Source organism: Ascidiella aspersa, chromosome 4 (assembly GCF_963924565.1).
Source record: "Ascidiella aspersa chromosome 4, kaAscAspe10.2, whole genome shotgun sequence".
Lineage (NCBI taxonomy): Eukaryota > Metazoa > Chordata > Ascidiacea > Phlebobranchia > Ascidiidae > Ascidiella > Ascidiella aspersa.
The window spans coordinates 16,475,160-16,490,987 of record NC_139450.1 but is presented as its reverse complement, the minus strand read 5'-3'; the positions used below and the strand labels follow the sequence as shown (position 1 = coordinate 16,490,987).

Here is a 15,828-nt window from a genome sequence, read left to right as displayed (position 1 = left end):
GTGGCGCAATGAAATCGCAAACGACATGAACAGCAGCAAAAGGCCTTCGAAAGACAAAGTTGGTTTCCGCTCCGCTGGCGTTGTCGTCTGCTGTGACGTCAGACATAAACAAAGGCACGTGGTTGTTTCGCCAAGAGCTCCACGATAGTTATGGCCGGTGTATTTTGCCCTGAAAATACGAAGTAACATAAAAAGTATTTTTTTTGTTTATTATATATATTTTCAAGGCCTGTAAAAAAATAAAAGCTATAGAAATGTATGTAAACGTTTTAAGCATGGCGCAATTCGGCCTACACTTCGGTTAGAAATTCACGCAATGCACTCTTTGTCGGAAATACTAAACTTTGTAGCTTATTCTAGGTAGGTGTTATAATTCTGGCACGGGTATAAAATTTAAATCAAGCTGGTTTACCCATTTTTGTAACTTTTGAAGTAGTGTTTTTAGCCGCGCACCACTGAAAACAAGTAGGCCTAATCAAAGGTTACAAAGTAAACCTACCATAAATAAAATATCCTAACAATAAATTGTTTGTACACCGATCAATCCGGTGACAACGTTTATTACTCAGTAATTTATTGCAAGTTTTACGTCATTAATCAAACGAATTTTTTTAGGTTAAAAATTGACTGCAAAAGTTTTTTAATAAAATAGCTTATATTTGGCTTATTTCTACTTGGCATATAGATAAGTTGTCCTACTCTGTGCTTAATGGAAGGCAATAGTATCAAGGCTTGTAAACAATTGTTTGTCAAGAGTTTGAGCCTATAACCTGTTCGCGCATCACTATTTGTGGGATTAGCCTACAATTTAACTTTCATCAATTAAACCTAAAAGTATTTTTTAGTTGAGGAATTCGATTTAGCCTATAGTTTTAGAGTTGTAAACAAGTCGACTTAAGACCAAGTTAAGTGATATGTCTAACATACGGTACTTTATTCGAGTTACGACATTGTACAGAAACGATTCAAGTCAAGTTATGTCATTTGAAAACAGTGACGTAAGTACACTTAACTCAAATCATTGACTTAAGTCATTACACCACTATAAGTAGGCGTGTGAAACATGCGGTATTCAGACTGCCCTTTACCTACAACACACTCACATAAGTCAACCACAACAGTAAACCACGCCTATGGTATTCTGTCTTTAATTTATTTTAACACTATAAATTAGCCATTATACAGATAGAATAAATCTATATAAATCAGTTTGCTCATCTTTGTTGACGCGGCCAGCTCATGCACTCAAATTTTATCATGCAGCCCTTAGTAGGATTTGAATTTGACACCTCTGCTTTAAATAAAATTTAATTTGCAAAAAAATATGCTTTGATTATGATTTATTTGAAACAAAACGGCTTTTCATCAAGAATACCGTACACTTTTGGTCCTGTTGGTTGAAGACTTGTTTTGCAAACCGACTTGAGATTTACAGACTAGCCTACTTGTAATTCCAGAGTACGAAGAACGCGTTAATCATGGCCTTGACTTACACGGCCGAGCAGCAACCATCTTAATTGCGCTATTAAACTTTTACAAGTCCAATTTAACCGCTATGATTTCGTCGTAGGTCAAAACGCATCTTTACGTAATAAATTTGTTGTCTTCGACAGTTAGGGTCCAAAGATTTTAATTTATAAACAAACCATGAAAAATGTTGTATATTTTTACGTTTATACGTTTATAGGGCATTTTTATACCGGCCATTTGACATCCAATGGTACACAATAATTTTCCACAGCGTGGTTAACGTAAACCTGTGGTTTGACAAAATAATTTTTATTGTTTGGGTTTTTTCTGTGAAATTTGAAATCCACATCTTTCTCTTTTAGGTCTTCTCCAGAATTAAAAAAGTCTACATCCTGGCTTACATAGAATACTTATTTCATCACAAACGATATATACTTTTTTAACACATATTTGACCAGTATGAAGAAAGGTCGGAGATAAAGGGGGTCAGTTGGTCATGTCCCAAAACTGTACTTTTCAAAGAAGTCGTTTTAGGCCAAAAACGCCCCATCGCACACTCAGTTTTGCAACTTAACCAATATTAATTATATAAGAAATAAACGAAATGTTTAATGGTCTTAAGATTACTTCTGTATGACATAAAGTTTACATGTAATTTTGCTACGCCAAGTTTGTGACGTCATGTTTAAATTTATTTTCACCGCGGATCAATGATTTTTGTATGGTCGGGCAAGGAAATTTTCAAGGATGACGTCAAAAAGTTACGTCACAAAACTATCAATCAACAAAATACTAAATTGCAGCTAAATCCAGTAGAAAAATGTTTATTTTGTTTAATTCGAAAAATTTCAATATAAAATGATACGTGACGCATTAAGTACGTAAAAGAGATTCGCATATTGCTCAAAATAACAGCTTTTGTAGTTTATCTGAATAAAAATTGCACTTTATAGTGCATAAGTTCACACGGCGCAAGGTGCCATACTATGCATGGAGTGTTTGGGCTGAATAGATTTCCTTAAAGCAAACAAAAAGGCAGTAAAAATAAAGTTGGTAAAACAATATAGTTTTTCGGGGGCACCCCTGGCCAGCATCTGCTTCAGTACAATGTAGGATTACTTTTATTACTTAACACGTTATAATTTGAAATATCAGGGTTTAACGATTCTACTTTTTTGTTTTTCTCTGGCGTGCCGTATCTTCTGTTATCCTCAGACCGAACACAGTGGACTAGCTGATCCTGTGGTACGGTATACTTATTTCCAGGGTTTATTTCACATTACTGTTCTATATTTGTTGGAAGCTAATTTGCATTTTGTAAATTAGACAAAAACGGGTTGGTTGAACTCAATTTTTAGGAAATAATTTCTATTGCAAAGATCATGCAGGGACTGGAAGTGGACTTATTTATTCCATACAGCTTAGCACCCGGCTGTTTAGTAACCCTTTGACATGCCAGATTTATTCGATTACGTAGTGTATATTTTACACTAGTTTTTCGAAAACGTCTTATACAATTTTATATTTCCTAAAATGTATTTTTTTAAACCCATTAAATTAGAAAAATTATCTCTTTATCCGAATAGTATTAAATGCTGATTTTATTGTTCAATTTTGCTACAGAAACCAGATCCGCTTACTAAAAAAATTGCCTTAAATCGTCTCACGTTATTATGTATCGGGAAAGCGTTGTCCGATGTATCTCAACGTTCAAAATTTAAAAGGATTGTGCTACTAAGTATACATGCCGATCAGTACATTACGCGTCTTTAATCAATATTATTATGATGTTATATTATATATATTTATAAATACTATGAGTAATAACATGAGTTCTCGTTTTGTTAATTGCACAGTGTTGTAAAACATAAAAAGCCTCTTGGTAACGAATTATGACGCAACAGTGTCCAAAAACTTGTTGACTGCCAGTCGACTGTTAAAGATGCAATCGTTGATGCTGACTCCCCAGTACGATGCGCCCACTAGCGAGATTGGAATCTTGTGTTTAGCGATTAAATCCTCGCAGCTTTCAACAAGATCTGTGTGACCGACCCTTGGAAATAAACACACTAAACTTGTATACATTGAACATTAAATATTTCAAAGTGCAATGTTTATCCAGTGCTGCGGTACTCATTTCTTATGAGAGAAACAAAATCGAAACGGTTAGAGAACAAACGAATTCTTGTAATGCTTTCGGAAAATATCGCTATCCAAGAAATCAAAATGTCTAGTAAATAAATAAATTAACAGGGCAATGACCCGCCAAAAGCTTACGCCCGGTAAACAAATTTTAACAAAGATTTGACAGTGATCGCCCACCTGTAGGTCGGAATGCATTTTCGGTGTACGTTGACTGCGACCGACGATGGGAGACGGGAAATCCCCAGCTGTTCCGCCACGCTTTCGACGGCGGCTTCTTCAAGGCTCTCATGGCGCACAGAATCGGGGTCCCCGAACAGTTCGCGGAACCAAGAACCTCCCATCATGCAGGTGAGTCGAGTCGATGGCGAACCCAGTCTAATATAGGGGTAAGCAATACAGCATAAGTTGGTTAGGTTCTAGTGTTAGAGTAGTGCAGTCTCAACCGGGGTGCCGCGACAATCTCGTGATTGTTTTCACACGTGGTCAATCTCATATATTTTTGATAGCACGGATATGTATATGTATAATATGAACATTCCGTTATAGGAATCAATCCCAGTTAAATAGAACGAATACAAGTATGATATTGACAGGGGCGGATCCAGGGTGCACCAGGCCTCTACCCTATATTATATTATATTTGTTTCTTATTTACCAACGTTAATGGAAATAAATTCACGCTGGGCAAACTTTGATCTATTCAGCCCGAACGCACAATGCATACCATGAAAAGAAGTTATTTTATTGTTTAAACTATAATTTGCATACTATGTCATGTTGCGCTAAGTGACTCATAAAACCTCGGGAAAGTATAAATTCTATTAAATTAGAGTAGACTATGAATACCGTTTTTTCTAGCAATATGCGAATCTCTGTTATGTTCCTTTTGCGCCTATTCAAAATATTTTACTTTTGTTGGATGGCTTTTGCTTTATTATTCCCTTGTTTATCGCCTAAATATGGCAAGGTTTATAAATTCATTGGGCGAACACAGCATTTACCTTCATGGATGCGACCAAAAAAAAAACTAAGAATTTGAGCTGAAAATACTTGTCACCAGAAGGCTGGTAAGATTCTACAAGCCGGCTGGAAACAGGTAATATTTAGGTATATAATATCGCACCTGTCATGTTGGGGAAATGCACACGAGTCGTAAACAACACCGAGCACTCTTGACGGTTCAACGGAAGGTACCAGGTGACCGAATCCTAGGCGCGGTAGGTTGTTGGCAGGACTGCCCTCATACTCGAGATTTGCAACTGCCACGTCCACCCAGCGTATGTGGTTAAGCATTTGCCCGAGCATCAAGTAAGGGTAGCTGCTATCAGAGAGGGGGTCGTTTGACGGTTTCGCGGATGTCGAGCTTGTCTTTCGCAAGACACGACTGAGCGCGTGGGATGGGAGAGCGGAGATCACGTGATCGACGCTGTCAATGGTTAAACTTTTTTTCGGGCAACCTGAAATGAACGGCGATAAATTTATCCAGGTGAAATTGTAAGAGAAGCGATTCTTTTTTTTTTAAATAAAATATTTTCAATTTACAACAGTAATGGTTTTTCCATTGAATCACGATTTAATGATAAACATTAATTTCTACACTGATTTATTACAACTACGGGAGAGGCGAAAAGAAAAGTCTAAGTGTTGCAACAAAAAGAATATCTATCAAGCAACTTTCTAACCTGTTGACATGGTTTCCACTGATAGCATTCCATCCTTTTGTACAGAGAACGATTGCACTTCCGAATTGCAACGAATTTCGACATTGTGTTGTTCTTGCAATTTACTTGCCATATGATTGGTAAAGTGGGAAAAACCTTGCTTCATAGCCCACTGAGTCCACTTTTCTTCTTTAGATCGTTTTAATAAAGGATCGGCAAGTAAGGTTTTGTTGAACGCACTGGCATTTTCTAGGGTAGGCCTTCTTGGCATTTCTGTCTTTAATAAAAAATCTATATACCAGTTAAAGTGTACTTAATCCTAGGCCTTAAAAAAAATTTACAAAAAAATTATTCTCCACAATGACTTGCAAACATAAAATTAACAGCAAAAAACATATGTGTCACATCTGAAGGGCAAACACCCATATTAAATTATTGTGGATTGAAAATAATTACATTTTTCGGTCTAAGTTGTTTCCAAACTGGGGGAAAAGCTGCTTTCATACTGAGTTGCCTGACATCTGCAGCAAACACCCCTCTCGTAAAAGCATCAACCAGATAATCAGCCACTTCATCACCAAATCGCACACTTGTTATTTCATGCATTGTTTCATAACTGGAAGGAACCTGCATATAATAAAATCAAGATTTCTGCAATATATTAGGGTTTGCCAAACTTTTTTGATAAAAGTGAGAATACATGTTAGGTTTTAAGATCACAGGCCGGATTTGAATTTTGTATTGACCTTTTGATTTAATTACTATTAAACAAAGGAAACCTAACAAATTAGTATCCAAACATATAGTAAGCTTTATTAAATTGTACTGTATTTTAAAATTTTGGATAGGCTGGATTTAACCAATGGGTGGTAGTTTGGTGACCCCTGCAAAAGATAATTAAAAATCTGGTGTAAATGCAATATAAAATGTCCAAATTAGTTTTATTCAATCTACTAGCTGATAAAACATACAAGGGGTGGTCAAGATAAGCACAACACTTAAAATGACCACTTTTTGTGACTGGTAACTTTTTTTAGCATTTGCAAATTAAGTGAATTATTTTGAAGTCAAAGAAAAGAAAAGTGCAGCCATGTGATCAGCTTGACTTAATTTTTAGAAGGTGGAATAAAAGTGAACACCAAATGAAGATTTCTGTTGAGCTCACTTTTAGGTTTTGTAATTTCTGTAATTTGCAAATTGTTTTTCAGCTTAACCACAAAAATAACAGCAGTGTTTTTTAAATCTTACAAATAATTTAAATTAATCTAACTTTTTAAAATAATAATTAAGCTTCAAATTATGTTTGGTAAAATCATTAGGATCATTAAGTTAGAAATAGTTACTTGAACACAGGGATAAAAAAGTTGTAAAATAAACATATGCACTTTTGTAAACAATCCAGGAATAATACTTTTCATAAGAGATTGAGAAAATGGAGTTTGCCTTTTGCATGCAGATAAGAAACTGCTTGGCAGCTCATGTAGCTGTTTGTTTACAAAGATAAGCCTTTTCTTGGCAACCAAATGTGACCTGAAAATCTATAACAAGATACAAGATTTTGTTTAGACATTAATAAAAACAGTAATTTAAAATAAAAGCAGTTTAAGCTTGTCAAATCTAGAAGAATTGAAAGTAATTTAGATTTTACCAGTGAACCAAGTAACAGTACAAAAAGTTGTTAGAAGTGTGGATCAAAGATAATAGACTACTAGTCTTAAACTGTTTTGTTTGGGATTATATATTATTTTCCGGTCCAGTGATTTATGTAAGGGCCTATTTGGAAATGCTTAAACTGGGGTCCATGGACCCCTTGGGTTCTTAAACTGGGGTCCATGGACCCCTTGGGTTACTTGAACTAGTTTTAGGGGGTCCATGAAGGTCTAGTTGAACTATTATTGCATAAATTTAAGCAATCTACATTTTTTAAAAGAGTAGGCTATAGTTAAAAATAAAACGTTGTTTCACTATATACTTAGACTTAATTTCATTTCCCAGTTTTTGGGCCGGAAACAGCAAATTTCTGATGCCTGTTTGTATTATGACATAAATGTATGACATCATCTCTAAAAAATTGTTGCCTACACTGGTCCATGCGAAGCTAAAAAAATTTTAGAGGTCCACGGTAAAAAAAATTAAGAACCCTGCTTTAACTGAACAAGCAATATACATATTAAACATTGGAACAAAAAAAGCTTACCGGCAGTATTTCGTCTTCCATTCCAAGATCTGATACAAGTTGCAAAGTGTTGTTGCCAACAATGCCAGCAGTTCTGACACTTCTTGGCCCTAGCTCATTCACAGGCCCAAAGTAATCTGTTTTAAGTTTTAAAATTGGTCAGCCAAAGGGCCATTCATCTTTTAACATGAAAAAAATAAATTAGTAAAGTCATTGGTATATCACTCAAAAATTAATTTTTTTAGAATGTTTAAAGCTGTGGTTAACACAGGAAACACTTTTTTGTCTTTTAAAACATTATGTTTAACACAAAGTACAAACCAGAACGTGATGCACTTTCAACATTTGTTTTCATCCAGCCACCAACATTTTTGTTTCTTTCAATAACAATGATTTTACACTTCTTTGATGAACATCTGGCTAGTAGTGTACTGGCATAATATGCTGCTGACAAACCACCTATACCTCCACCACACACAACAAGTTTCATTATGAATACCCTGGAAAACATGTTGGAATACATTTAAATACATTTTTACGAAACGTTTTATACAGAAAAACTTTGGGAAGGAAATAGCATCTCCAATACATGTACAAGCACCCTATTGGAACATAATGAAACTGTTATATAAGTCAACAGAAATATTTAGCTCTTAAAATAAATTTTAATCAAAAATCTTTTTAGGATACTAACTTACTTTGTTTAGTTTTTTTACAAGAAAGATAGTGTAAATATTCTAATTTATATTGCAATATGTTACATAATAGGTTTAATGAGAAATTACCATATGACATTGCAGTAGCTGAATTAGTAACTTGTACTTATGATTTTTTTAGGATTATTAAGCCATACAATTAACTGATGGGGATGAAGGGGATTGAATCATGAAAAAATACAACATTGATAATTTAATTTAATTTAAAGAACATAGGTACCAAAATGTTTGGGGACACAGGATGAGTTTTCTTTCTATGCCAGGTGCATACCAGAGATTTACTTTTACACAATTTGTGTACACACCCTATTTTGTTAATTGCATATCTACAAATTTTAAATTAGTTAATATTGGATGTTAAGTTGTGAAAAGACTCTAATTGTGCATAAAACAGTTGGTTGTATACATAGAATATTTTCCAAACACTTATTGTGGGTGTATAAGTTATATGAAATCTCAACGGAAATCTGCAAATTTGGTTGGAGATGGAATCAGAATCAGCTGTTTCAAACTCACTCCGCAGCCCTGATAAAAAGTATGGAAGATTTCGATTTGATGGAACCTCGAGGCTATTTGCCTGGCAACCCGTTACCCACTGTGGAAAGTATGGTAAGTGCACCTGTGAGTTTTTTTTAACCTTTTTAAAGTGCACCCTGAAAAAAATCTGAACTGCATCTAAAATATGTAAAACGTTTGTGCGCCATACGCTTACAGTGCAATGTATGCAATACAGAATGCATAGCAAAATGAAGTGCACCCGGAAATTGAAAAGTGCCCCGAGGTGCACGTTTTTGACCTTTGTTGCACCCGGTCACACAGATTTTTTCATCCGTTCACCCGCGAGATTAGGGGGCTCTCCAGAAATGTTTCGACAGGAAATTCCCGGGATTTGCTACAAAATTACCATCCCGAATCCCAGGAAATTTTTTTTCCGGTTATTTGGCAACATAGCAAAACTTCAAAAAAATGTCATTTTTGACTAATATAAAGGAAAAAAAATACCAAACCTAGGAAAGTCGTTGCCTGAGTTGCTTCATTTGCGCTTACCAGCAGAAAAAACCTAATTAAATTTATTTTACCATTAAAAATGCGCCCTGCATGTGCTTGTTTTATAACTAAAAACAAATAAGGGTGCAGCCTTTATTACGAGTAGTTCTTGTAAGATTGCAGCAACGATACTACAGAACATAAATTAGCTTAATTAAATGTATGGAGATAATATAAAGTAATTTTAAACATCATAACGACGTAATTAGGACACGAAAATTTCATCAGGATTACCGGGATTTCCGGGAATTTTCATTTTTCAATCCCGTCTCCCAGGAGTGAAAACATCCGGGAAAAAGAGGAACCCTACGCGAGATCTCGTCGAAATGTGCCATACTTTCCAGACTGGCCCGTTACTTAACTTTTAAATTCAAAGTACGTTACCGTAACCGATCCATTTTTATAATTATGAATGAGCCACCAAAGGACAAAATTTGTGCATCCTGGTTGTTTAATTTACATAAGACTTTGGCCACCTGGGCAAAGTTGGCGCGCTGAATTGGTTTTGGGCGATATCTCCAATAAAATTGAATATTAATATTTTTCGCTAAAAGTGTTATTGCTGGAAAGATGTAAGCAATATAAGGATTGTGTAGAAATTTCAACTTGCATCGTCACAACATTTGGAGATATTGCCCAAAACCAATCCAGCGCGCCAACTTCGCCCAGGTACTTAGGCCGGCGCTCTTTCACTATTGTACGTGAAAAATTATGCAAAAAAAATAAATAATAATACCGCTTAAAATTTTGGCGCTGGTCTAGAATCCTACCACAGTTCTAAAATCAACGCACAGAATTTGAGTTAGGATGCGGGTTAGCGTTTGGGTGTGGGTGGGTCAAGTAATATTATATTCCTAATTTAATAATAATACTTGACCCACCTTAACCCAAACGCTAACCTGTGCCCTAACCCAAATGGTGTTTCGTTGTGGTAGGATTCTAGACCAGCGCCAAAATTTTTTTTATTAATTTTTACGTACAATAGTGAAAGAGCGCCCTTAGGCCTTAGGTGCATTTCCATGTTTTTACTGCTGGTTTGACAACAAAAAAAACTCGCAAGTGCATTTGCCATTCTTTCTACAGTGGCTTATGCATCATGTCACAAGCTGAATTAGCTGATGTTTGGTTTTTATCGAAATGTTTAATGCAGAATAAAATAAAATTTTTAAAACAATTTGTCTTTTCTCAAAAAGCACCTTTAGAATTTAAAAATGGAAAAGACATACTGCAATTTGAAAAACAAATTTAACTAAATTTAGAAAAGGTTGCCGAGAGGGTTCCTGAAGGTCTAAACCTAAACATTTGCGGACGGGTAACAGTTCAAAAACTTATTGTGAGCCTTATATTTATTTCCTACAATAAATTTTTAAATTGGGAAATTCCCGGTGTAATTTCATAATTTATTTTTTTTTTATTTCAAGCAAGTTTTTCGAGCGACCTATTAGTTCCCGCCAGTCTTGGCCCTTAAAAAAACTCGTTTACCTACAAAGCGTCGTGCCGCTTATGGTGACCTCCAAAATGAAAGCTATCACTCCTTAAGCGATATCAATAAACTTTTTGAAATTTAGCTTTTGTATTGAGATTATATCCAAGACGTCACATGTATATCCACTTTTGTGAGGTCACGTTTGGCTTAACTTTGTGACGCCACTTTGTTACGTAAACTATTTAAATCACATTTTTGGTTAAAATCTCTTTGCTCCACCCATGTAGAAATTTTTAATCCGCGTCTGAGCGGGGTTTTGCCATTGAAATATTTTGCGAGTAGTTGTTTCGGCTATGACTGTTTGTGTTTTTTTAGAAAAGTGTAAATGTTAGTGGTTACAAAAACATGAAATCTGGATTATGTGTTTGTTTTTCTCAACAGGCCAAAACTGTTAATAGCATCTGTCACAGTAGACTCTGATTAGACGATATAGCCTAATTCAGTGGTTCTCAACCGTTTTCTACCCGTGGCCCTCTTTTGTTGCTTACAAATAGTCGCGGACCACTCACGTTTTTCTAGTGTAATATCTGTGATGAGTTCTTTTTATTAATCCAGTTTATCACTTTTATTTGGTACGTAGAAAGTAACGTAGAAAACGGTCTATAAATACCGCATGCCGCAACGAACGTTATTTGAGTTAGGGCAGGGGTGTCCAACAAGAGGCACGCGTGCCAAATGTGGCACGCGACCTAATAAAAAATGGCACGCAAGCCCTCCCCAAAAAATACTAAAATTGTTATTTAGCCAATTGCCAAAAAAGCTCAATTTGTTATTCAGCCAATTGTCAGAAAATACTAAGTTTGTTATACAGCCAATTTCCATTGTTTGGTAATCAATATAAAACAATCGCGGCGGCAATCACGACAACCAACAATTACTTGTAACATTATACTGTGTGGAGGCTAGCATTCACATAATATTATATAGCTTGGTGTGAAGAAACATAAGTCAACTCCCCGAGAGACACTTTGATGTGGTGATGCGCATTTCTACTAGACAGTTTTTATTTCAAGTTTAAATAAACGTTCTTAGTTTTGGTAAAAAGCGCTTTTATGATTAAAAAGAATTGGTTTGGTTACGAAACTTTGGCACGGGAAGAAGTTATCAGATAAAAATTGGCACGCCGGCATGTTTGAGTTGGACACCCCTGAGTTAGGGTGTGGGTGGGTCAAGTATTGTTATATTTATTAATAATAATTCGTGACCCACCTAATCCCAAACGCTAATCCGCATCCTAACTCAAATAAAATGCGTTGTGGTACTTGTAGAGCGTTTTTTAGCATTACTTTCTAGATACCAAATCGATAGAGCGCCGATTTTTTAATGTGTTTTCTCCTGCTAGATCTCCGAAGCAAGTCTTGAAATGCGTGGTTGTGTTTTCGATAATGCTAGACACATTTCATCTCAAGTTCCGAATGATAGCATAAACCAAAATCCAGTACTTACTACCAGACTTGGACTAGATAATTCTAGTTTTCTAATTCATTAAATTGGAGCAAAATGCGACTAAGGCGCTGGTCTAGAATCCTACCACAAATTTGTACAGGGGGTATTAATCTTGCAAGTGGCGACACCTGGCGTATTTTATTGCAGGTTCACGGTCATTTATGTTTGCATTTTGCCCGAATTTAGATTTGTGTAGTTGCCGTTGTGCTGGGTCTACTCTACCCTAATGATGAACACACCGTCAGAAAGAGTCATCCCTATTCTGTAGAGCGAGAGCAAAATGAAACCCCTATATGCATGGTGCGACGCCTAGCGGAACTCTTAGCGTACCCTATATTATAAAATACTTGTCACTAGGTGGCAGCACAGAAACTCTGTTCGAGTCTTTGGGTAGCCTTATTCTATTCCTAAAACGTAACTATGAGTGCTTAGGGCATTAGCCTTTCTTCACGGAGTCCACTCTTTGAGGTTAATTTTGCTGGAATATCTACGGCCGCCTAGCATACGAAATTGCATTGACGTGCGCAAGTCTACAATCCTACCACAATATTTCGGCTTTTTGCCCGAATTTAGAATTGTGTAGTTGTCGTTGTGATGGGTCTACCCTAATGATGAACACACCGTCAGAAAGAGCCAACCTTTTTCTGTACAGCGAAAGCAAAACGAAACCCTTATATGCATGGTGCGACGCCTAGCGGAACTCTTAGCGTACCCTATATTATAAAATACTTGTCACTAGGTGGCAGCACAGAAACTCTGGTCGAGTTTTGGGGTAGCCTTATTTCTAAAAAAAAAAAAAGTGGTAGGATTCTAGACCACCAGCGCCTAATTCTAATCTAATTTGTGAATTGCTTGTGTGCTCTAATTCTAGTTCTAATCTAATTCGGATTTTACCAAAAATGCTACTTTGTCCAACGATATTTTTAGTCTCTCAGCTCCAACACAGAATTTCAATTAAATTTTATGGGCTGGAACGACTTGTATGCAGGGAGTCGAACCGTTTTCGGTTCAGGTTCGGGTTCAAAGATTTTTTCGGAATACGGTTCAGTTCCGGTTTCGGTTCGGAGCATTTTAAAAGTTCCGGTTAAGCTCCGGTTCGACTATCGTTATTTCAAAACCGGTTCATAAAGTTCCGGTTTTGATATAATATAAGTTGCGTTAAATCTAAAAATGTGGCTCAACAAATGTAGAGAATAACCTTTGAATGGTAAGTCATTCAATTAAAGTTACGTGAGGTATTAAAAAAACAGCAACTCATTTTTCAAATATCTTAAAAATAAAAAAAATCATCGTTTTTTAATCAATATTCAAATTTTGTTTCATAAAAATTTAAACACGGCATAACTTGAGTCTTTAAAATACAAGTTGTGACGTCATGCTGGAGCGAACCGCTTTTATTAACAAGTTCGGTTAAGGTTCATGTTCTTTCAAATTATTCGGCTCAGTTCCAGTTCGGCTCCTTAAAATCGTTTAAAAAACGGTTCAGGTTCGGTTACGGTTCGAAAAAAATTGACCCAAAACCGGCTCGTAAAGTTCCGGTTTGACTCCCTGCTTGTATGCAATTTGTACAGTCTAAAAAGCATAAAAATTAGCACACGCATATAGTTAGTTACCCATTCACGTTCTGATAAGAATAAATTGCGATTAAATTAAATCGGTTGTAGAAATTTAAATGTGATTCTAGTTCAAATTTGATTTTTTAGCGATTCGGTAATTCTAATTCTACTCTAATTGGAGAAAACTCAAAACGATCTAATTCTAATTCTAATCTAATTTGGAAAAACTAAAATGCTCTAATTTTAATTCTAATCTAATTTTAAAAAGCTTAAATAAATCTAGTTGTCCAAGTCTGCTTACTACATGTGAACTGTAATAATGCTGCCTTCTATTTTACGATTTGTTTTTGTGACATTCCAATGGATGTGTTACGTCACACTCAATGCAATTTACAAAATTACAAACGTTACAACCAGTGCTCTCACTTTTAGGGATTTAATTCCAAATTGGAACTTTTAGCCCCTTTTAGGGACAAATCTGGGGATTTTGATGATCTAGGGATTTTTCGCCAATTTTTGGCAAATCGTACTGATTTGTTAACTAGTAAATGTTAACCGAATTGCAATTTTGAAAAATGAATATGCTAACCTATTACTTGTTTCTGTTCATTTCGAAGTTTATTTCAAATTTTAAAGAGTAACTGAAACTGCTAAGCCTATTTAAAACCTGGCGTGAATTTGTTGATTGTTGCGTTATTGTGTCTTATGCATTATTGGCTACTAATTTAGTCAATTTTTCTTACTGTGGTCAGGTGAAAGATATAATTTTAATTAAAATGGCATCAAGTGAAATACGTCAACACATCGCTGCTCAAATGAATATCTGGACATAACGAAGAATAGTTGGCTAGACCAGGGTGGTCCAAGCCTAGGCCTGCCTGGAAAACAAAAAAAAGAAAACAAAAAAGTACTACCCTATCAGTGGCGTAGCCGCCGAAAATTTTTTGGGGGGCCAAAAAGTTGGAATGTTTTGTTTAGCTTTTACCATTGTATTAACTGCCGTAACGAACATAACAATGCTAGCAAACCGTTTCGACAAAAAAAAAACTGTCTGAAAGTAGTAAAAGTACATTAATGTATAGTAAATGTTATATTAACTACATCGTTTGTGACGTAACAGTGCATGACAATTGAAGGTGTGGCATCCCGGTGATCAAATGTTGTGGTACTGCTCATAAATGCTACAAAACAAATTATTAAGAGTAAAATATTTATAAATTTTTTGGGGGGGCCATTGCCCCTCAGGCCCCCCCTGGCTACGCCTATGGTAGAGGTGACAAACAAATTAACCTTGTTTACATGATAAAAGTGAGCTTTAGATATTACCATATTTTTTAAATAACTGCATTGTGTAGCCCAGGGTGGTCCAAAGGTTGACAGCATCGCGGGTCACAATAGTTCTTGCATATATTTGGCATTCCACATTAAGTAGACTACATGCGTACCAGAAGCGGATCAACGATTTTCGTTTGGCCGGGGCATGAAATGGTTAGAATGACGTCACAAAGCATCGTCAGATACATAAAAGCTCCAAAAACTTGCTGCTATCGTCGAACTTGTGCGCAAATGAAATTGAGTGTTATAATGCTGGAAAAAAATGGTGCGCACAAAGCGCGAAAAATTTGCGTATTTGACAAAACTTGTAATTTAGATGACTGGATATGTTGCAAACTACACAGATATGTTGCAAACTACACAATCGCTTAATTACAAATATGTTATCGCACAAAAAGGTTACCAGATGAATTTGGCTCAAATTGCATCTTAGAAAGGGCCGGGGCGTTAGCCTAAAGTCACAGTGAAAACCTGTAAAACAATATTTTACAGCAGCGCGATATATTTTATGGTTTATATACTTTAAAGTACAAAAAATAGTCTATATAGGGTACATAGGCGTAGCCAGGAAGGGGGGAGGGTCTGAGGGGCCATGGCCCCCCAAAAAATTTATAAAAATTTATTCTTAATAATTTGTTTTTTTAGCATTTTGCAGTACCGTAACATTCGATCACAGACATACAACACCTTTAATTGTCATGCATTGTTACGTCACAAACGATATAGTTAATATTACGTTTGCTATACATTAATGTAGTTTTACTATTTTTAGACAGTTTTTGCTCTTTTA

At 35.8% G+C, this 15,828-nt stretch overlaps 1 protein-coding gene across 1 annotated transcript; it reads right to left on the bottom strand.

Moving 5' to 3' along the window:
• Positions 1-3,211: 3,211 nt before the first annotated feature.
• On the bottom strand, positions 3,212-7,943 carry LOC146148390 (protoporphyrinogen oxidase-like). The gene is made up of 8 exons (XM_083387487.1): positions 7,774-7,943; positions 7,474-7,589; positions 6,662-6,814; positions 5,733-5,903; positions 5,298-5,553; positions 4,739-5,072; positions 3,793-3,990; positions 3,212-3,523 (listed from the first exon to the last, which is right to left on the bottom strand). The coding sequence occupies exons 1-8, from the start codon at positions 7,940-7,942 to the stop codon at positions 3,361-3,363; spliced, it is 1,560 nt and encodes a 519-aa protein (XP_083243613.1). The 5' UTR covers position 7,943; the 3' UTR covers positions 3,212-3,360.
• Between the last annotated feature and the right edge of the window lie 7,885 nt (positions 7,944-15,828).